The sequence below is a fragment of the Lepisosteus oculatus genome, chromosome 13, assembly GCF_040954835.1.
Source record: "Lepisosteus oculatus isolate fLepOcu1 chromosome 13, fLepOcu1.hap2, whole genome shotgun sequence".
NCBI classification, from domain to species: domain Eukaryota; kingdom Metazoa; phylum Chordata; class Actinopteri; order Semionotiformes; family Lepisosteidae; genus Lepisosteus; species Lepisosteus oculatus.
Window position 1 is genome coordinate 25,264,675 of NC_090708.1, and position 23,902 is coordinate 25,288,576.

The 23,902-nt window shown below is 38.4% G+C and overlaps 1 protein-coding gene across 6 annotated transcripts in view; it reads right to left on the reverse strand.

Moving 5' to 3' along the window:
- Positions 1-752: 752 nt before the first annotated feature.
- Positions 753-23,902, reverse strand: part of epha3 (eph receptor A3) — a 123,627-nt gene continuing 100,477 nt past the window's right edge. For 5 of the 6 annotated variants that reach the window (XM_015361728.2, XM_015361726.2, XM_015361727.2 and 2 more), the window contains exons 12-17: positions 22,079-22,140; positions 19,962-20,171; positions 17,111-17,260; positions 15,709-15,902; positions 10,979-11,134; positions 753-4,923 (exon numbers count right to left, since the gene is read on the reverse strand). In XM_015361728.2, coding sequence (XP_015217214.1) covers positions 4,818-4,923; positions 10,979-11,134; positions 15,709-15,902; positions 17,111-17,260; positions 19,962-20,171; positions 22,079-22,140 — 878 coding nt within the window. In that variant the 3' untranslated portion in view covers positions 753-4,817. Of the gene's footprint in view, positions 4,924-6,074; positions 6,169-10,978; positions 11,135-15,708; positions 15,903-17,110; positions 17,261-19,961; positions 20,172-22,078; positions 22,141-23,902 lie in introns of all 6 variants that reach the window. The other variant, XM_015361729.2, reaches the window with a different exon arrangement.

Here is a 23,902-nt window from a genome sequence, read left to right on the forward strand (position 1 = left end):
ATCACATACCTCAGCTTTCCAAGTGGTTCTTTGCACAATTCCTTTTTACCAGTGACTCCTATTTCTTGATATCACATAGCAGTTTATAGAAAAAGACTGTGTTCCAGCCTCAAGAGCTCTCCAAGCACCCTTTTAAACTCATGACCCTGTAACTCTCCTCTGTGGAAAGAAAGCTGAATTTAGTTGGGCTGTGATTTGAGAGTGAACCTTTCATGCCCACAGAAGTGCAGTGGAACTCATTGCTTTCTAGAAATGCATATGGTGTATCGTGGAAACAAGAAATATTTTTTATGACCTAGATTTCCTTTTCTGATTTTTCTTTTTAGTGAATTCAATGTGGCAGCAAAATAAGGATTACAGAACTTTGCGCAAATTTGGGAAGAAAGGTTTGAACATGCATCTGGAAAACGTAGAATAACGTAGAAGGAAAAGTACTAAAAAGTACTGTTAAAATAGTAAAAAAAAGTCTCCTTTTAGTGAGAATTACATGTTTTCTACATTAAACACAAAATACAATGTGTATTATACACTAAATAAAGTTCCAGGTGAACACTATTTTACAAATACCAAGGAAATTATTTTCTAAAATTAATCTGTGTGAAGAAAATATACTGTAGATGCATTTAGTGCAAAACAGAAAAATAAAAAATGAAGTAAAGTTGAACCAGTGATTATCTTTTCTTACTGTATTGAAGTAGAAGGACAAATAAATCCAGAACAAACAAGGAAACTACATCTTCTCAGCATGTCCATTCTTTAAAAAATATTCTCATTATGTTTATTATAAAAATATAAATGTTTCCACTACAAATCATTTTACATTAGTAGTAGGCCATCTACATTTGTACACGTAAGGTCTAAATAAAGAAAGGGGAGCAGAGGGGTGGAAAGGGTGCGAGCAAAGAGAATAATGTTCATTAAAACACATATTTAAAAGCAAATACAGAACATCAGTAAAAACCTGGCACAAAAGGTCATAATTTACTGTATGCTACAAAACGAAACTCTTAAACTTTGCACAGGATATGTTAACAAATAAATAATACATTTGTAAATTATAATTGTTTCTGAATGTATAAAAAACAAAAAAAAAGATAATATGATACACAAATTTTAAAAATGTTTCCCTCATATATTTTTAAATAGCGAAGTCTGTACAAAGAGATGGCCATGTAAATGACAGTACCGCTAGTTTCACTGCTGCTAATATTACAATATCATGTTTACATATATACAAGCTAATACTGTAGGGAACATTGTCATTCACAAGCAGTTTGAAGGACACAGGGTATACGCTTTTTTTCGTGCTGATTTCAAAATGGCACTGATCAGAGAAAACTGCTGTCTGAAGTGTGAAACAACGTGAAGGTCTGTTAAAAAAGATGGCATTAAATAGTTTTCTATCTTGTCTTTGAGAACAACACAATACACTTTAACAAAGAGTAGTGGAATACGATGCCAGCTTCTACCTACAGTACATAGTCAATCTTCCCTATTCTCTCATGATCTCCTTTTAACACCACTGGCCTTTATAGTTCAGTTGTCATTTCCATTTGTTCCTTGTGGATTGCTAAACTAACACCTAGCAAACCCCTCCAGGCTTAGAATTTGTAAATTCCATTATTCTGTCCTTTTATTGGCATGGATTGTGTGCTGGGATAAGAAGGAGTTCACATTCTTTCATTCTAAAAGCACAATAAGATTTTAAGATTATCTTTCATCTTCTGATCCAAAAGAGTGGCTGAGGAGAAAATGTTTATGATTAACTTAGAAAATGGATTTCTATTACCAATCCATTCCCCATACAATGCCCCATAGCTCCATGATTTCATGGTTAATTAGCCTGAGGCCCTGCTAATGAGACATCTTACTGTACTTCTCTTGCAGTAGCTTACAATGTTGGAGTGTTCTGGTTTCTGAAGAGTTTATCGAGACACTGGAGGCCTCCTTCTGCCTGAATATTGGGCCTCTGTGACACTATGGCTAAATATGTTATAGAGGCGTAAGAACTGTGGGCTCCTCACTATGGAAGGACAAGTCTCAGGTGGAAAGAGTCCAAACATGTAAGGAGAATGCTGCTCTTATCTTTCGATATTGTCTACACAGCAGATATCCATAAATATCTGCTGTGTATATCCTAAAACAGGGCTGACACTCTATGGGCTCATTCTTGGAGTGCATTTACCTTCATGTTTTATTATTTTCTGTCTAATTCACATCTGACACCTAGAAGCCTTAGTTTACCTGAAACATCCTGAGAACTCACTGAAAATGCATTCATCATGCAATCAAATACCAGTTTAAACCTGTTGTCCCAGTGAACTTTGTTTCTATGTCTGACCTAATGAAAACTTCCAAAGAAAAATCTTGCTTAAGAAAGCAAAACAAAAAGGTTAGTTTCCATGGTGACAACATGGCACATCAATAACCTTCAATGCCCTGGGTCATCAATGCTCTTCTTGACTGGGAGACTGTAGTGATATCAAATATGGTCAACATTGTCTCAAATTCTAAAATACTGTAGTTTACAGACCTTTAAGCATACAAAACAGCAAAATACAATTCTAAGAGCTGACGTGTATGTAGTAGGATGGTAAACTAGTGAAAATACATTATGGCCTTAAAAGAATAACATACAGCTAACAACATTGATGCTCAATTAGGGCAATGCAATATATTGTGGCGTTTTATTGGTATACGTTTTATTAAGGGAAATGTTTAAGGCATTTATCCACCTTTCTAGATTGTTTAATGAAATGCTCTTTGTAATCCAAGACCACACTTTCCCAGACCCAGAACCCGCTTGGTTATACAGCCACAGATGTCAGAATCTATGCTTTGGAAAGGTGTTGTCAGGGTGGGGGGATTTTGGGTTGGTTCTGAAAATGTCAATTGGATTTGGCACCTTCTGGTACTGTTTTTCTGAGGGCTAAACTGTGACAGAAAGTTGCTTGACATTTTCTCCCAGCTTTAGTTTTCTTTCTCATCATCATCATCATTGATTATTATGTATTATCATTAGTATTGTTATTGATTGTTTAAGGTGATAAATGCATTTAATATGTATTTTACTATTAATTTATTATTTTAACGTATTCAAAATTAATGAAGTTATTTGTGTAATAAAATAATTCAAAAGGAATTTGTTGTAGAAAGAAAAGCAATATTGAACTACTTTTGGTCAAAACATCTTGAAATACATGATTTGTTGATAATTTCCATCTTGTGTATAACACAAAATATCTATATAGCATATCATGCAAGTTAAACAGATTTGGTTCTTAAAATTGTTTGTTGAATGTTGATGAGTGGGAACTATGATATTGAAAAGCTACAGTAAATAAGCAAAAGATAACGTTTACTATAATGCTGCCTGAGAAATGATAAATTCCATGGCTTCTCAAGAATACTTCTTGCTGGTTCCTTTTATATTCAACCCAGGTTTCTGAATATTATAGTCGTTTTATTGCATACTGTATTAAATATTCATTTTGAAATATTTCATAAATATTGTTTCATCAACGCCGTTTGTGAATGTTGCCTTTATACTATGTTTATATTTTTTTCTAAATAAAACCAACATTCAGACCAGACAGAAAGCCATCCTCATTGTGTTGTAATGTTATAAATCAAAACCTGAAAGTACTACAGTTTCCCTGCATTGTTTGATACTGTACATGCTTTAAAAGAGAACTTTTTATCTTACATGAATATGCACATTATGTACTCCTTTATTATAGTTATCTGTTTTCAAAAACTACTTAAATGATGTAAAGATTTTCTGTTTTATAGAATGGTAAAACCAGATATTTCAGATATTTGTTAGAAAATGCACAGGAATTACATTTACTTTAAAACAAGAAGGAAGTTTACACCTATAGTAGCTGCAGTTGCAATGAATTGATAAAATGAGCCAATTGTTTTCCAATATCCACCTGTAATGATTCTGATATTGATGATGAGAGAGTACTACTCTTGTCTGTTTTATGGTATCTGAGTTTGGGTTCCATACAACTGGACTCTCTGATCCTTTCCTGACCACATTTTATCACCACCGAACGTTTGGACTTTCCTCCCATTCTGAAGTAACTTCCTCTGATTCTGCTTCCATGCACCAGTCCATTCCCCAGCTACAATGAACACTATAGCATGGAGGTTAGATTGATCTACCTTCCTCATCTATTCAGATCGGGAGCTGGAGCTGGAGCATACATAAACTATTTTCCTGGGTTTGTCTTCAAGCCCGTGAGTTGTGTTTCCAGTGATGGGAGCTTTTCTTGTTATATGCTATTAAAGGTGTCCAAACACTCCCCTGTTGCATGCAAAGGGCCTGCATTGGCGACCATTTGGAAAAGATTAAATGGTAAGCATAGCACAAGGTCCCTGCTCGCAGCTCGTAACCTTTCTCTCGATGTGGGTGTGCAAGCCGAAGTTTCAACCATTAGTCTTGGCTCCGAGCTGTGCTTTATGGTGCCTCTCATCTAGAGCATGCATGCCACTCCAGGACTGGTGGTAACTGCTTTCAGAGATATTATCACTCTGTAGCAAGGCCTGCCCTTGTGTGCTTCTGTATTAAGGCAACTCTTACCGGTAGCAATGGAACATCTTTCTCTGCACAGAGACAAAGAGCTATGGGAACTGGGAGTGCTATGCAACTCTTCTCCAGACCATAGGACCTCTCTGTGTCATTGTCACTGTTCCCTGAAGTTGCTGTCCACAGCATTCCTTTATATAAACGTTTTATTTTCCACTCGCTTCTGTTCTTTTTATATTTTAGATCCATTTTTAAAACCCCAAGCAGCTTCAAAATCTTAGTTTTACACGGGAACAGGTCCGTTCTTTGTGTGTGTTTCAAGTGCTTTAATGCTGCTTACAATCTTCTTTTGAGGTCCTACAATTGTCACGCCAATCTTCTTGAAGTCCCTGCGTGTGAGAAGAGAAATCCATTAGTAAGACAGAAAGCAGTATGCAGCACACCTGTTGAGAACAGTGACTAATGCACAGTGCTGCTCCAGCAATGCTCTATTTAATTCTCTGTGTCAAGGTCGATTATAGTGACATAGTATATATGCAGGCCATGTGTTTTCAAATTACCCACCATGACAATTCAATGGGATTACAATGAATGATCAATGGTCTAACTGCTGCAGGGCAAACATATGAATGAGAGAATTCAGCAGTTACATTTGACAGATACAGATATCATAGTTAATATAATGACGTGTAAATTTAAGCAGTACCAAACACTTACTGCAGCTTTTATTGCAGGTTAAAGCAGCCTCTGTCAAGGTGAGACTTTTGAAACTTTGTACAGTTTTATTCAAAGTTGAAGAGATTGAATGTAACTCAAAGAGCATTAAAATGATGACACTGAGAAAGACAAACATGCGCGGGTGGCAAGGAATGCTTTCAAACAACAGGAATTGAAAAGACTGGGATCTCTGTGGTACGATGGAAGAAATATACAGTACAATAAAAAGCCCACTACAATATTCTATTACAGCTTCAAAAAGGCTGTATAGCTGTTGTAATACCATGTTCAAAGCATGAAACAGCACTGACACATGTGTACTGAATGTTTACAATGCCTTAAAACAACACTTCTTGGTAGGATTCAATAAATTAGTTCCATGCTACAAGTGACAAAAGCATTTATTATTTACAGGCACATTTGTTTCTTGACACTTACCATATGGATGTATTCATCCCTTGCACTTTCAGTGAGGTCATAACATTGAGGGTTTAAACATTTTGGAATTGTGCTTTAAAACGAGATGTTAGTATGTGATGCAGTGCTCACTTGCCACTGAAGTACACTGTGCTATACAGCTCTTAGCAGATACCATCTACAATGCATCAACCACAGTCCTTCACTTGGGGCTTAGAAAATGTAACGAAAGTTTGAAAAAGCAAATTAGTATAAGCAGATGTTAGGATATGCGCAGCTTTGTTCGTGCTTTGTTCATGTCATTTTGCTGACGTGTTCAGGGTGCTTGGAAAAGCCACTTTTGCACAAAAATGTTAGAGAAAAGTTTTGAAGCAGCCAGCATACAGTAAGCAGTGGTCAGACCCACCATCTGGTCCTTCTGGGATTAAAGTGTTGTTATTCCCAGGGACTGCTCCCATTCGGGGGAAGAGGCTGCTGGCTTAACATCAGTCAGGCAGATTCTATGAACAAAGTAAACCTTTAGAATCACATTAACTCCCCATCTTCCCACTCCATGTGAAACACAGATAGCCATTGCAGACCATCATACAGTACAGTATGTACAGTAAAATGCAAGACCCAGAAAAATGTGACTCACAGAAGACAAAAACTGAAGTACAGTATGAGCTCTCAACAAAATCTCAGATATTGAGATTCAGTCCTGACAGAGGTACTGTAAATTCCTGTGGAGAAATACCTTTCCAGCCTCATCTGAAGGCAGAGGAGGTGACAACGTTGTTTCAGGAGATTGCCACATGCTTTATTTTGCTAATCTCGTGGTTAAAGTCACCTTGATCGGTCAAATAACCTTCTTCAGTGCAACACAATAAAGCAGACTGTGCCATTCTCAAAACAGTGAGTGGAGGTTCTGTCTTTGTCATCAGAACAAGGATCACTGACCAGAAGTTAGTCTTTTTGACCAAGATCTTTCCGGTTTTATAGTTTTACAGAGATATTCAGATCCTTTTATAGTTGGTCCTTCTTTGTTTTGACACTTTGTCCTTTACACCCCCCAATCAAATGTGTTGATTTTTCTACCTTCCTTATTGTATTTAATCTTTGAAAAGCACCTCTACATTACTGTGATGTAAAATTGAAATGTACAACCATGCAAAATCACAGTTTAAATTTAAATCATTGAGGTTCCAGAGATTCAGTTGTTTCAGAGTCACACTAGGATGAGGGTTTTAACAGTGAGCTGACAATTAACAATTGACATTCAAGTGAGCTATTTTTTCTAACCCACAGTTCTCTAAGCCTGGTCTCGGCTTAGACAACATTAGGATGTTCATTTAACAGAACAGCTGGCATGTTCATTTAAGTAATTTAGATTTTTTGAATAAAAATTAAAATCAAGGATCACACTTCTTCTGATAAGACCCATTTCACCCAATGGAGAAACTGTATTTGGAAAGACAGTGTAGCTGCCATATTGGTCTTGCAAGAAATGTTCTCATCTTTAATGACACTGGCCAGTGCAGTTCATAACACAGAGGAACAAAAATGTTATTTTTTTTGTAGTTTCAGTGACATATTGACTTCTTTCGAATGTTCAAAGAGCCTTGATGAAGATTTAATTGTTGGTGCTCTACTTGAATAAATTAGCTTTCTTTTAAAATATATTTGGATCACAGGTTTTGACTTTTGGCATAGTATTGAATAATGTCCTACAGACACTTTTCATACACTCTGGGATATTTAGCCTTGAGGCAGCACAGCTTTTACGCAGCTGAAAAACTAGGGGAACAAACGCTGTATTTAATTAATTGAGCAGACCCACAGTGTCACGGCATGGGAACAATATGAACATGAAAGGCACCCTAGAACCTCTTTCTTCAGAGAGTGCCAAACTAGCAACTACACACACAGCGGGTATACAGTAACAGTAATTTAGTATTCCATAAGGCTAATGTGAGGAAGACTGACACATTCAGTTCCTCTCCCAGCATGATGTCTTGAGACCCTTTATTTAAACTGTTTAAATTAAATAACCCTTCATTTAAAGGAGAGCTTAAAACATTTGCAGCCACTTACTGAAATACAGTATGTCAAGACAGCATATGAATAACATAAAATAAACACTATGGGCCTACTGACTTGGCACACATTTGTTTGTAGTACTTTACTGTCATTAGGATAAACATCTCAGATTTATAAGCCCTACAGTAAACCACCCCTAATGTGCAAGGAATGATTATTACTTTTGAAGCTGACTGAAGTCAACATGCTGGGGCATGAGAGCAGGGATAGTGAGTGCACATTCCTAAAATATTAAAGGCCTAGGTTACCTGTTTGTCTGCCTGTATTCTATATTAACAGTGAACAATTCAGAGCAGAATTCAATCTCTCAAGTCTGTAACTGCAACAAAATTGACATCAGATGATGTACACCTGTAGGTCATTGACTTTTAAATTCAACAACCTAAATAAATTAATTTGATTCCATTTAAAAGTAGGCATCTGTGTGTGTGCTCAACATATAGAAACATACACCCTTTCATTTCCCATCCTTACTGAGAGTAATTTCTACATTACCTCCAACATTGCTGTCAGGTCCCAATATTATGTTCTTACATCCCCCCAAAGGTTGGATATTTAGTGGAATCTGGAATTTGTCAGGACAACATCAGTAATACTATGTTTTTCCTCAAATCCATTAAGAACATGTTTAAAGCTGTAAAACCTAGCTTTTGTGTCTGAAAATGAATGAACAAAGAACACTGAAGGTGTTCTTCATCTTCATAAAAGTTATTGAATTCTACATCTTAAAAAAAGGAATCAAGTTGTACATAGATCATATAACACTTCAACAAGACCATAAATGGAAACCTAGGCCCGTGGAAGTATTGCATTGAAATACATCAGAGAACTTCATAGCATACAGGCCGGGTGCTTAATAAGAAGATGAGAAAGCTGCTAATGAGAGGAGCCCCAATGTCTTCACTTTCAATGCAAGGACCAGCTCCTTAGGTGACACTCTTGACAGGAAACTAGCTAAACAATGATGATCTTCAGGGAGGTCTCTGCTGATTCATGAAGTCCCATTCAGCTGAAAGTCTGCAGCCCACTAATGCTTACACTGTAGGCCACACACAGCCCCCTTGTGTTCAGGGCTGACACACATTTCTACATCAAATCTACCATTTGTTCAAAGAAAAAAGTAAGGATACTAAACTTAGGGTGCTAGTCACCTCTTCCAGGCTCTTTTTGCTTAGGCTCTAATGTGTGGAAGTAATTCATGCCATTGCATGGCAAATTAACCCCTGTATTTTCTATGCTTATTAGTAGGCTCTTCTGGGTCCCAAAATAACCCCCAGACTTCGGAGCTCCAAAAAGAAAAACAAGAAAACCCACTCCTTTTAGAACTCTGTCGAAACTTTTTTCCTGCCCAACCATAGGCTAATCCACTTACAAACTTTTACACAAAAAGACAAATGGTTTCCTATCAGTAATTTGTTTAGTTTTAACAAAATAGACTCTTTCTGTGCTTCAAGATTCTTTCCTTATGTGATCACCAAACTGTGGCAAATCAACCTTAGTCTAACAATCTGGTCTCTATGAAAAAGACATCTAGCTCTACTTTGTCCCACCCTCATATACCCTGAGTAAAGGCCTTCATTGAGAACACCTGTGCTCAATTAGTTTGGGGCAAATATCACATTGGCCTTTGTAAGCTGTGGCCAGATGGAAAATGTAGTTTTCTCCCTCTTTTTCTCTCCTGGAACTACAGAGCTGAAATGGGGAAAGTTATAGACAGATAAAGACACTGGCATATGCTATCTAATTGAAACACTATATATATAGCTTGACCCTATATTTTGTCTTAATACAGAAACTGATTTATAGAGTTCAAGTAATATGAAATCGTACAAACGTGCACCCTCAATGCAATCTTTCTGCCTACCATTCTTGATGCATACCACTATTTCTCATAAGTGAATGCTTCAGATGCTAACTGAAGACCATGAATTCTTGCTCTTCTTAATTTCAAGAGATGCAGCGTCAGGCCTTATATTGTTAACAATCATAAAGAGCTGTGTTTATGTCATAAAATGCCTTTCCCTCTTTCCTGACACCTGGGCATTCCTGCATACTAGTTTTTTTTCAGGCCTGTAATATGCCAGTCTCACCACGCAGCTGGTGTTACAGACAACCTTGAGACACGCTAGACTCTGAAGCAATTAAAGCTGGGTCAAGGGTGAGGGAGTTTATTTTTTGTATGGTATTTACATATAATTATTCACATTCTTCAGGAAAAAAAAACAGACACGGAACAAAAGTTTCTTAATTGCTCTCTGTGCTTATGCATTTCTACATTCTTCTTCTAAGTACAACCACAAAGTTTAAGAAAAGCCAACCAAGGGCCACAAACTTTGATCCAAATGTCAAGTTATTTACACTGTCGAATACCTTATCAGTTAAGTGGAATGGCATCCCTCCAGGGACTTCACCCTGGACTGGGTTTCAAGAGACCCCGAGAATGCCACCACAGTGTTTCCCATAAAACCTAATCAATGCCAACTGCAGGAAAATACGAGTTTATTATTAGAAGCCTGAACGAGTCAGCTGTGGCCCTTAACTATAGCCCTTGCCAGCTTCAATTTACTAAACCCATTCCAAGTCTCCAGAGTCTGTCGTAACGTTTGCCATGTATTTGTGAAGTTTTTTCTTTTTCTTGTTGGGTTATGCACAGAAAAAAAAAAACCCACAATAAAAAACACAGTCATTTCTAATTAAATTCAAAGAGGTGCCTTTTCATTCAAAAGAATCAAATCTAGCTATTCTCCATGAACTGTCGATATTAAATCAGAGGACTGTCAACACTAAACACATCTCCTTCTCCCTACAGTCCTGAAAAAGCACATGTAAAAAGAAAGGTTGGAGTGACTGCTAAAGCTTCTAAATAATAGTGAATTACAAATGAAGGCCGCAAGTGGAATCTAATTAAATGTTCACATACTTAACACCATGTACAGGAGGCACTTCTTTACACAAAGGGTTGTGGGAGAATGGAACAACCTGCCCAGCCATGTTGTTGAAGACAACATCCTGGCTTCCTTCAGGAATGGCTGAATATGATCCTGGATGAGCACTATTGACTACTAAACAGGCTAAATGGACTGTATGGCCTCCCCTTGATTGTTACTTTCCTTATGTTCTTATACGTTCTTTATGAATTCTTAAGTCCTATACATTCTTAAGGTATACAAACATATCACCTCCACTATGCATGGAAAAATGTTACAACAAAAGCAAAACTGAAGCTCTTACTCTGTAGACGTCTTGGCCAGCGTGTCACATGAGCTGTAACTGACCCCTGTGAAAGTGTCCTTACAGGGCACTGAGCGAATACTCTCCAGCCAGTCCCCCATGGAGCGCAAAGCAGAGATGTCTGTGCTGTTCCGATCCAGCAGTAGGTTGGAGGGCCTGTATGGGATTGGAGAAGACAAGCAGTGGTGAGCTGGATGGGTGACAGGATTAGTTTGCGAGTTCAATCTGGATGCTGAGGAGTGGGAGAGTGTGGACACCATTGAGTTCCTATTGCCTGCTGCTCAGCTGTGGACTTTCTGTCACCACGGCCCTATAAAAGTGACCCTGGGAGTTCAGTCGACAGGACCACCGCCAGTGTGAGCATTGTATCCTACCCGCAGACAAATCCGAAAACAAAAAGGTGGATTTTTATGCCTGCGATTCACATCAGGAAAGGAAATGTTAGCATTAAAAAAACAAGCTCATAAAAGCACATGTTGCAAAGAGAAAACACAAAAGGGTAAGCCCCAGTCTCCCCCCCAGGCCTTCATAAGGAAATACCCGTGGAGATGGGAGAAGCTCAGAAACACAGATTTTTCTCCACTGTCACAATGGGTATTTCCTGCTATAAACTGTTCAGTACCAATAAATTATATATAACCACAAGTAAGTGATCTGAAAATTCCAGATGACTTTTTTTTTCTTTTATACTACTGACATCCTCTTCATAACACAGCAACAACAATAATCCATCCATCCATTTTCTAACCACTTGTTCCAATTCAGGGTCGCAGTTAGAGTCAGAGTCAATTCCTGCAAGTAACAGGCACAAGGCAGAATACACCATGGATGGGATGCCAATTAACCTAGCAGTACATTTTTGGACTGTGAAAGGAAACCAGAGCACCCCGCAGAAACCCACACAAACATGGGGAGAACATACGAACTCCACACAGATAGTGACCCTGGACTGGAATTGGCAGCAGGGCCACAGCAATGTTAACCACTGTACTACTGTCCTTAATAATAATAATAATAATAATAATAATAATAATAATAAGATGATGATGGCCAAAAAACAAAAAAAGAGATCTTCCTGTGTCAACGGTTTGAAGTTAAAAAATGGTCCTTTCACTGTTAAGTTTTAAGCTTTTGACTTTTAAGTTCTGTTTAATTGTTCTAAACTTTGATAAGGAAAAAAAGACAAAAATACAGACAAGGCTTCAACGTTGGCACGATTCTTTCAGTGGGGCTTGACCTTGCACACATCGCCAGTGTGTCTGCTCTGAATATTTGGTTTTCTAGCCTAGCTGAATCTAGGACCTCAAACACTAAATATGAAAAAAGAACCTTGCTCTGCAGTCAATGCTGTCTGACCACTTTCATTTAGTTTATATCTGTGAAGTCTCTTCATTTCATCCTTTGAATGCTTGAATGAAGTATATACTGTAAATGTTTTTTTTTTCCTAGATAATAGATAATACTTGTGAAACTGTCTGAAACGAAGACTCTGTTTCACTTGATGCTTTATTCAACAAAGTTGTGATTTAATATGTGGCGCAGGGGCTAGGCCTGGGTTTATACATTTGATTTCAAAGCTAGGGGAATTCTGGCTCTGAACCTAACAGGAAATGAGATTCTGAAGCAGAAGAACAGATTCATTTTGTAAATAAGCAATTTTAAAATACCAAGAAGTCTTCACAAAACCACAAATACTGTGGGCAACGGCTCATTTTCGGACATTTGAGCATTATCCAGCTCTTTGCGTTTTTTTTAATAGCACTTGTAAATAAAAATTGTATTATTACTGCAGAGCAACACTGCATGTCATTTTGATGACGACAATACCTAAGAATTATAGTGCTTTAGAAGGTTGCTCCTTATTTTTGAGTTCTTTTAAGTTTTAGCCAGTTTGACAAGTTTGAAACAGTGAGTAGAGCATGGATTCCAGTCTGAAGGCATTGTGGGTAAAAATAAGAATGACCAAATTCATCTCTAGAGTGGACTGTTTATTAAATTTTATTTGCATATTATTTTTGAATTAATCTTTAAAAATGACCTTAAAATTATATTAAATGGAATTTTCATGCCCAAAGGAATAGCAAAATGAAAAGGTAGGTTCTTTAAAATGCCTCAGATCAGAGGGCTAGGGATAGATTCAAATGTTATTTTCCAATATATTTTCTTGCTATTTGATTCAATTAATTTCCTAGCAAAGTTGCTCTGTGATTGCAGATACAGCAGAAAAGCAAGTATCCTTAGTAGGGTACTGTACTACCATGAACTGAAATTACAGTAATGTATTCAATACATTAGTCTATGCTGACATAATATGATAAAACTCACTTACTGTATCATGAGCTAAGTGGTTTGCTTTAGATTGTTAATAATGGATAAGTAATTAATAATGGGGTAGTTTTTGTTTTCACAGATGGCTGTTTTGATTAACTTAACAGTATGAAAGGATGCATTTTCAGCAACCAAGCTATTTGTAATGCTACACTGTCATCCGCAGTGTTAACACCTGACATTTACAAAGAGCAATGATGATACTGCTGTTGGGAAGATCTTGTCTGAGTCAGAATGAGAAATATAGACATTCTCCAGTCTGGAGGGAGATTAAATTATGGAACAGTGATGAAAGAATGTTTGTGATAACTTACTCCTTGAAGCAGATCTATCCATAGATATTACATTATCTCAGATAATAATTCTTAGACAGCAGTTTACAATCCTTAACAAAGATGGAACACATTTTTTTACAACAAGCAAGTGTAGTTTAGTCTCCCAACATTAAAGGAACATAAAAAGGTTACAAACTACAAGAAGCAATTTGACCCATCTGGCCATATGTGTATGTGTATTTAATTATTCAAATTTCTCCCCAGCTGTATGTTGAAAGAAACCAGGTTACTGGCTTCATCAACTGCCAGGGTAGCTTGTTCCACACTCCCACAAACCTTTGTGTGAAGACGTGTCACCTATTCACAGTTTTAAGTGCATTTTCCCATAGTTTCTGTTTGTGTCCTCTGGTTCCCACTGGTTCACTTATTTTCTTTCTTCATTTTCAAAACTTTCTAAACTTCAGTGGATGCTAGTAACAGCAGTAGACACTATTCAAACCTTTTCTATTTCTTGAGGAGCCTTTAATTAATGAAGTTTCAGCATTAACCCTCTATTTTACAGACTGTTCAATTTCAGCCCCCCAGGATTCTGAATATTAAAAAAAGGAATGAAAAAAAGGAAAAAGAGAAGTAAACACTCAATGTTCCTGTCTTGATTTTTCTTTTCCATTCACACAGTGACCTCTAAATAACCACTGCTGTGCAGTATCATGTTTTTAAAAGCCTTCAGGGAGACTAAAAGGAAAAATTGGCTCGGCTCCTCCATAGAAAAGACATCTGGGCAGCTTAGTCATGGACAGGAATTTGTCTCTCACTGTGAAGAGTGCCGAGATGCCTTCACAAACCGCGCTAGGGGAAAGCCCGGTCTTTTCAGCATCAACACGCATGTGCTTGTAACCCCCAGCTTTCAAGCAGTGGTCTGGCCATGAAATTTATTGGCCAGGGCCTGAAGTTCCATTTGCATGTAGAGCAGTAGACAAATTAGGTGTGCTGGGCCGTGTGCAGCTGTAACTGGTGTCCTGTGGTGCTTCACCACATCTTTTACTGCTCTCCATAAATCAACGTGACCCAGCTCCCAGACCATCCGCGTTAAAAGCCAATCAGGAAAATTACAGGCAAGCTCCCGGGGACCCATTTTCACTTTCTTAAAAACTCGTTAGTCATCGTTATGCACTTGAGCATCTTTATAATAACAAAGCTCCCAGTTACACGGTCAGCGTACAAGGGACGCTATGGCTTCAGGCACCCCCAGGTGGATTCAATTTTACTAAAATAAATTTAAAAAATCTGAAGAAATAACAGCTGTCATGCTGGACCTCACCGAGTACTGGCCTCATAAGGAGAGAAGCCATGAAAATGAGAAATATTTTTGTATCTGTCTAGCATTGTAACAGTTGGTGATACCCACTGAGGTAAAGCTAAGAGTGCAGTGAAGTCAGCTAAGCTGCTTTAGTGATGTTGCTGTCAAAACCCATAAACTATCCAGACATGTTAGGGAACTGTACAGGAAATGAACAATTGTCTATGACAAGTGCGTTCTGTGGTCTGTCTGGGCAATAGGTCCTTATCTACTTCCTTCTGCACAGAAAAGGAGAAGAAAAACAGTTTATATCTTAAAAACAATTCCTGTGCAAACAATCATACAAAAAAAAAGTGAAACCTGAGAGCACACATTGGTTCATCGGGCCAGAGCTCATCCTGGTTTCTGTTAAAATGTAGTCTGTCAAGGGGATCACCCTCAGCAATGCTGCTCTCCACTTACAGAGCTAGTTGGACTGGACCAACTGGGGTGAAGTGCAGTACCTCACACAAGGTACAACACCAGTGTCTGTAACAGAGACTCAAAACCACTACTTATCAGTCATGAGTCAGAAGTCCAACCTACTGTGCTACTGTGCCACATGGCTGGGTAGCTTGTTCCATTCTGCCGCAAACCTTAAGGTAAATTACTGCCTCCTATTCTCAATAACAATTCTTCAGTGCCTCCAATTCTTCATTAAAATTCACCCTGAGATGCAGGCTGAACCTGTTTTTGGAAATGGTCTCCCCAGTGTCCTGCACTTTGGAAAAGTAAAGACCCCTCAGATTCCAGACAAGAGCCTGGGTGAGACTAGGTTAGAGCTTTACCTTGAAGCCGTGTTGGCAATGATCTTCAGGGTGCTGGGGTTCCGAATGAGCTTGTCCAGGATGCTCACAATCTGCTCGAACTTGGGCCTGTTGTTCCTGTCCTTCTGCCAGCAGTCCAGCATCAGCTGATAGAGGGCAGCCGGGCAGTCCATGGGGGGTGGGAGCCGATAGCCTTCATCCACTGCTTTGATCACCTGCATATAGGCATAGGGAAAGGTGTGATGGAAGGACTGAACATACGCAGAACCCCTGTCATTTTCCAATTAGTACCTCATAACAGAGGAACCACCTTTTCCACCACCTGTGGTACAGATATCAGTCTTGCACACGGCCATCTGTGTTGGCGTAATGCTTTTGTGTGTGCTGGCAACAATGGCAGTTTGCTATTGTCGTTTTTACTGCTGTTGTCGGACTTTGACAAGACTGGCATTTTTACAATGCAGTGCTTCTACGCCTGTGAGCATAACAACATGTTCTCCCTGTAGGAATAGACAAAAGGACTATTCCTTCAACCAAAGACATGGCGACATTTGAGCTGCCATTTTTTTCTGTGTTGAAAGATGTGGGTTGTAGGGGATCCTACAAATACATACAAATGCCCACAAGGAGAATAAATACAGGATTACATCTCTCTCTTTTTTGGGGAAAAAAATAATTACAGTTATCCTGATTTATAGTTATTATAAATGAAAAAAACTAAAAAAGATTTTACATGTACCTTTGAAAGCTCATTCTTGCTTTATTTCTCAAACTTCAGCTGGTGACTGCATTTTGTTACAAGACGTTGTTTGCTTTTATTAAGTTATTGGGGAGTGTAGTTCCACATTTGAATTTAAATCTAGCTAAGAAAACAATCCTATATCATTGCCTATTGTGTTGAATCGTATCCAATTTAAAATGGGATATTTATCTTAAGCTTAAAGAAGCCAGGTTTCTCTATCTCCTACAAAAGTTCACCAGAACTGCAAAGTTAACAGACTTTAATGTGATGCAAGACTGTGTCTTGGTTTTAATAGGGTATCATTAATGTATGCAATCCAAATAAACACTGCCTGACGCTCCGAGTGCAGAGACAATAACCTATCCAAGTACCAGAGATAAAGTTACAGCTCTTGATCCCAAAAGGAATGGAAACTATACAAACAAATTGTCTGCATTGAAATAGATTTTGTTTATTATTAATTTTGACTTGGGTTTGTTTCAAGCCATCATTAAATGAAATGCACATTTCCTAACGGAAGACAATTCTCTATCCTTTGTGTGCGTATTTGTGATGAGATGACTGCCTTTCGTTTCTACTTTCCTGAGCTGAGCCCTGTCTGCCACCTGGCCCCAATACACCTGCCTTCCTCTCACAGCTTGAAGCCCCTCTGACATCACCAGTCACAGCGCATCTACTCACATCCTGATTGGACATCTCCCAGTAGGGCCTCTCTCCGTATGACATCACTTCCCACAGAACAATGCCATAGCTCCACACATCACTGGCTGAGGTGAACTTGCGGTAGGCAATGGCTTCTGGTGCTGTCCACCGAATTGGGATCTTGCCACCCTATAAAATAACACAAGTCATGAAACCTAGCCCTTAGCTACTTTCTTTACAGTATAAAGCATTTGCACATATCAGTGGTTTGCTTGTCTGTGGTCTACAAGTGGTATTGTTACTTGTTGTTGCAGTTGTGGTTTCTAGAAAGATAAGGGAACATCTTGCAAAACCACGATTCTTCATTAAAAATGAACTTATTATAGATATTGATTATCAATATTGATTATTGATAATATGCAGCAGCATGTCTGTAGGTTCTGTAAATGTATTCTGGATACTACAGTATATATTGAATACAGAACAAGGTTTGAGGTAACTACTTGCTGTGCAATTCATATTTAATTATTTATTTACCAGTAGTACAACTGAAAATTACTGTACCTGTCAGTTTTAAAACAAACGATTTTAATAATTGATTAATGTAAGCAGTAATTGATTATGGCTCTCCTGTGAAATGAGGGGTAGATACACATTGCATTAATGCCCAATTGAGTTGAGAGAAAGACATCTTTGCCTCACATTATGAGTACAAAATGCTGGGTTTCTGCTGAGTTTGAAAACCTTCTTTTTTTCCCCATGAAGAACCTTGTATAGTAAAAGTTTTATTAACCCACTCAACAACAGTGGATTTATACATTTCCATGCTTTCCCACTGGAGCTCTTAGACCAATGACCTGCTCCCTGAAGCGGCCTGGATTTTCTGAACAGGGTTGTTAAAATGTCACCATAGCAGTTCAATCAGCCCTGCCTGAGAACAAATATTGTTTTTTTGCAGATTACATGATATGGTTGTTTTGTCTTTGATCTTGTTTGAAAGTCTCATCCAATGGGACAAGTGTAAATGGTAAATTAACTCTTCAGATGGAGACGAGGATAAAAATGTTGCTTTAAAAATATATCTTGCCGGATGGGTAAGTGAAGCCCTAGTATGAAAAATAAACAACTCATAGTGAGAGCCACCTACACTAATATTTGATGGGAACTCTCAATCTGCATTGCTTGCAACCTCACAATGAGTAAAGAACTGACAAAAGACATTTGCCCAAGAGCACGTCATTGTGCATCAATCCAAATGACCCAAAATTTTTAAACAAGTCCCCCATCAAAGCAGAAAATCCAATGGACTAAAAAAATGCTTGTCTTAGAAGAGTCAGTTTGTATGGTATCTATTCTGTTTAATTCCTGTGTACTTTCCTCATAGGCTGAGTTGCCGTGCTTGAGAAAACAGTGAAATGGGAGAGAAGAGAGCCCAGCTGCGAAGCTGGAGCTCAGTGTAGTCAAACAAACTCGTGCAGATGCTGAGAGGAGGCCAAAGCTAACTGCTACGCCAGCCAAGTCACACAGCTCCAGCCCTGCTTTCCTCAAACAGACTGGCTTTGAAAAATAAACAGGCTTGTGTACAACATTCCCCTGTGTGCTCAGACAAACAGCCAAGGCTTTAGGAACAGGCACATTATTTGTAATTAATTCAGAATTGAAAATCCTCTAAAAAAACCCTCTTGAAAACTTGAAATGGAGGAAAGTGTGTGGTAGTGGTAAGGGAGGGAGGGGGTGCAGTATTGTTTTTGGGGTGCAGAAACAACCGTGAGAATGAGCACTCGTTCCAGGAAAAGAAACAAAAAGTCATAATGTTTTAACCGATTAAGGACTCAATGAAAAGGCAGTGGCAGAGCAGAAAGGCAAGACAGTGATGTGTTTGACAATCTTCAAAAAATATTTACAAAGTATTTTCTTCATGCTGGAGCACTAGCACCAATATGACATTTCTGAATAAATAATGGAAGTGATGATAGCTGTGGATTTGGCTTAAAGAAATTTGAATTACTCTGCCAATCTTTTGCAATCTATTTTTGCATTGTTCAGCCTCACCGGCATATCTTATTTTTTAATCCTTTCTTTTAAGATGAATTACATAGGCATATCCTGAATTTATACTGACGTTGTTATCTTTCCCTTTTGTGGTTTCCCTTAGTCATCTGCCTCTTTCCTGAATGTGAAGATTACATGTATCAGAGTGACATATGAGCTAATTACACGGTGAAGTAAAATATGTTCCATTAAAGTCATACATAGATCCCTGCACTGCTGAAGATAGCAGAGGACAATGGAGACTGTGTGGGCCGAGAGCTGCCCAGACGAAGCTTTCAAAAGCTGGGTGATGCCAATATCCCAGTTTCCACTGTTCTGCTTCTTGTTGCTCGTATCACAGGGGCTAGGCCATCGTGAGCTCCACTGTCAGAATAGCTGGACTTGATTTTGCCCACAGCTCTGACATTCTCCCTTCTGATTTTTTAAAAATGTTTAATTGACTCATTTTCATTATTCTTTTTTCTTATTCTTAATCTTATTCTTATTTCCTAAGGGCAGTTGGGAACTGCTCATGGCTTAAGACTCAGTTTTATAGAACTGCCATCTGTACTGCAAATGGAGACTTACAGTACATTTTGATCCACTATTCAGGCCTCCCAGTTGTTTATTTCATTTGCAGGACGAGGCCCTTGAAGACCCCTTGTTTTCAGAATTCCACACATGTACTGGACTGCCCGAGCTGTTGTGTCTCCTGTCGCTCAGCTCTGAAAATGTGCTGCTGTGCCTGATTGTCGGCTCTGGGAGCTGAAGGGCAGCTGCTGGGACACCCTCCAGGAGCTGTGACTGATGCACTTGGTTAAGAGAAGGTGCTCTGGCTCCTCTCTGTTAGATGGCTCACCCGGGTGGTGTAGGCAGCCTCAGGGTCGTCCTCCAGCACGCGGGACAGCCCGAAGTCGGACACCTTGCAGACCAGGTTGCTATTGACCAGGATGTTGCGGGCGGCCAGGTCTCGGTGCACGTAGCCCATGTCAGAGAGGTACTTCATCCCTGAGGCGATGCCCCGCAGCATGCCCACCAGCTGGATCACCGTGAACTGGGCATCATGCTTCTGCAGGAGAAGGTGGGCGATAGAGAAGGTGAGCTGAGTGATTGCACTGTCTACAGCTGAACACAGGAGATTCCATTACTTGCATTCATTAGAAGGAAGACTTTTTTAATCAATGCACAAATCATGCAATTTTCCACAGGAAGAATATAAAAAGGGAAAGAAAAATGAAAGGAACCGGAATTTTTCTTGTAACCTAAAATCTGGGCAAATTTGGTCAAATATGAAAATCAATGGTTAAAATAAATAAAGCATGATGAGAATGCATCTTTAAATCTTGTACAGACTGAACTGTACAGGATTACTTTCATGAATTATAAAGAAAACTCACATGACAGGAAGCTTTTTCCATGACAGCCTTGCCGAATAACTGATTATTAAAACCACTGAGGTGAGATGTTTATGTCTTTCAGAAATACATTAGGAAGAGCACATCAGGCATTCATGATCAGACACAGATAAGCTCAATCGATACATAAATGTGTGTGGCGTGGGCGTGCTGTGTGTCTGTGTTGGAGAGCACGGGGGTGAATATAAAATTTAGGCCACATGGAAGTGAATTTAGCTCGAATGCAAAAGTCAAAAGCTGAGCTAATAATAGCTAAAGGAAAGGCAGTAGGGAAACAGAGCCAGATGAGGATGACAGGGTTGTTTGATTAAGTGCAGGTCTAAAAGAAACAAGCAGGAAATTGCTGTATATGTTTGCAACTGTTCTGGAACTACTTTTTGCAAGATGTTGTGCAGATGCATAAGGAACACAGCTCAAGAAGGTCCTGTGCATTGCAAGTCATGTTTGTTCTTTTTGGTCTAATCTTATGGTTTGCCTGATTTCAGTAATCCGAAAACCTGTGGTGATATTTAGGTACCATATAAAGTTTCAGGACCCATAAGAACATTAAGGAGTATATTCTTACATTATTTTATGACAAATCACAACCTTAAGCTCACATTGCCTAACAGTCTAATATCACTTTAACCTTTTTAATCTTTATTTAAATAAACATTTTCTACTATTATCCAATGCAAGGTTACTCAGGCTCTTTTATTATTTACAGTCTGACATCAGATCAGTTATCAGCAACTTTCAGAAGGGTACGCTATTGCATGTAGCTGAATAGGTAAACAAAATATTGTTTTCCTGCTTGCTTTATGGCAATATTACAAGTGTGATGCTTCAGTGAAGTGTCGTCTCAAGGACAGGACATGTTCCGATACATTTTCTGGCATGACAGCATTTGGAATTTACACATGCCTAGCAAGAGGTCCAGCGCACAGCAGCATGTGTTCAGCAACCAAAAGCTCAGATTTAATTAAAATACAAAAGACCATGATCACAGAAGCAGTTGAATCATCTTGCAAGTCTCTGGCTCGAGCAATACAATCCGGCATTATGAGGTCCAAAGTAAAATCATGATGCTTTTTAGCACTTTTCACAAGTAAGTTATTTTTAGACTGCCTGCCTAAAATGCTGTAGACAGGTAATGATTACTTCAATAGTTTGGTTAGATCCAAGTTAAGCAATAGAGGGAACAAATCTGTACAGAGTAGTTAGGGTGATTCATGTAGCTGAACCCTGTAACCCTACTGCAAGGACTGAGCCAGGGAGCTGCTACAAGAGTGCAGAGAGCAAAGGTAGGAGAAACACAAAAAGAAGTCTTTGATATGAGACTTATAAATGTAGGAGAGCTGAAGTGTGCAAGATTAAGATCTAACCTTCACACCAAACTTCAGTTATAAACCTCAATCATTTAGAAAGGAGACTTCACTCATGCCACTAAGAAGCTAGGACGGGAACTCAACACACTTGTGATGCATTAGTATACAGTACCAACATTTACAGCTTACAGAGCTGTTTCTCTGATCTGGCAGATCTGAAATTAATTAAATGCTCCAGAGACAGTTATACTCACTCGCAGGAAACTGTCCAAGGACCCATTCTCCATGTATTCTGTGACAATCATGACGGGTTTACCTGGAAGGAGATCATAAAAAAATAATGTGGAAATTACACTGAAAATAGGTGCCAGGAAGCTCACCAGCACAATTCACATTGCTTGTTCTGCCCTGGGACAGCTGTAATTGATGCTCGCCTGCTGAACTGAGGCGAAAAACAGTACATTTCTTCAACTTTCCTCTTTTCTTTCACATAAAAAGGAAAATAATTTACAGATATTTGGGGGTCCTTCTCTGTTGAATTTCTCTACTGAGAGGCATGCAGACACCAAGTAATTTTTTAAAGAAAAAAAACATTTGTATTTTAAGAAAATATAGCATCCTTACACAAGCAATGGGAAATCCACAGAACAAAACCTGTCTTATTTCATTTCCTAATTTAATCCCAAATTTTAATATTAAAAGAATATTAACCTTCTCTTTAATGGAACCTTAAAAAGAACATACTTTTTTTTAAAAATCCCATGATACTCTTATTCTCCTTAGCACTGGTGTAACACCAGGGAATGTAAACACAGTAACACAATCCTATTAAAAAAACAACAACCTGCAATCATAATATTACAATTAATAGTCATAATATTATGATTGCCAGAAACAGAGGTTACCAGACATGTCATGCAATCTCTGCTAATCACCTCTCTAAAGGTGTTAGGGTTTAATTATAACTAGATCGTACACATCTGGTCTATGACGCAATTAAAGAAGACTGCTCAGGAGTTTCATAATACTTTATAACACTGAATTGAGTCCCTAGACAAATGTACAAGGGGTAAAATTAACGGCATTAAGTTCAAAGGAGAAAAAAAATTGTTTTTTAGATTAATTAGTTTAATTTGGCAGAGATGGCCTTTGTCCTGCAGACACATCTTGGGTATTGGCTGAAATCCTCCAGACAGCCAGCAGCAGTCACCTGTTGGAGGTCAAGTTCCTCTTACATGATCCCAAGATTCACCCGTTGCCTCCTTTTATTTTATTAGCATTTTATTTGCACAACTTTGCCAAGTATAAATTTCCTCTTTATTGTCTGTACCTGACTTCAATCGCAATTAATGCTTTTGTTATATATTTAATTGACTGACTCTTTCATCCAAAGAGATGTACATTTGCATCCATTTATACAGCTATTTGATGGGAACATTGCTGGTGAAGCACCATGCTCAAGGACACATTGATTAATATTTGTTTTAGTGCTTTCTCTTTCTCATGAAGTTGTCAGTTTTACAACCGACAGTTTTCAATATGTACAGTCAGTTCACAGTATCTTCATTTTCACTAAGCAGTGGTGGAAGAACAGTGTTCCCTTTTTAAGACATTTCAAATTCCTTTCTATCCTTTATTTTCCCTTTGATGCAGACTACACAAATAAAAACAGGCTTTCATTTTGCCCAGTTGAGACCTGCACTAATTAAAAGGCAATGCTTGATTTGGGCTTAACTCTTCTGAAAGGCCTACAGTATACAGTACATATAAAAAGGCACCTTATAAATAAACACATGTACAATAATTTCCACTTTAAAAGCACTTTTCAGTGATCTGGTTACTTTGTTGGATGCCGGTTTTCAGTTTGATTCCGATTCGAAAAAAAAAAACTGAACCGTTAAAAAAAACAATGCCATAACTGTAACCCCCTTATGGCCTTGATGCCCCACCCATGTTCACAGTCTCACATTCCCTGTGAAACAGTAATTGCTACTCTGCAAATATTTGGCCACAATAAGAAGCCAAAAGCAGCAGGTTAAATGAAGTGTGAAAGTCTTTGGATTATTAAGAATTAACGG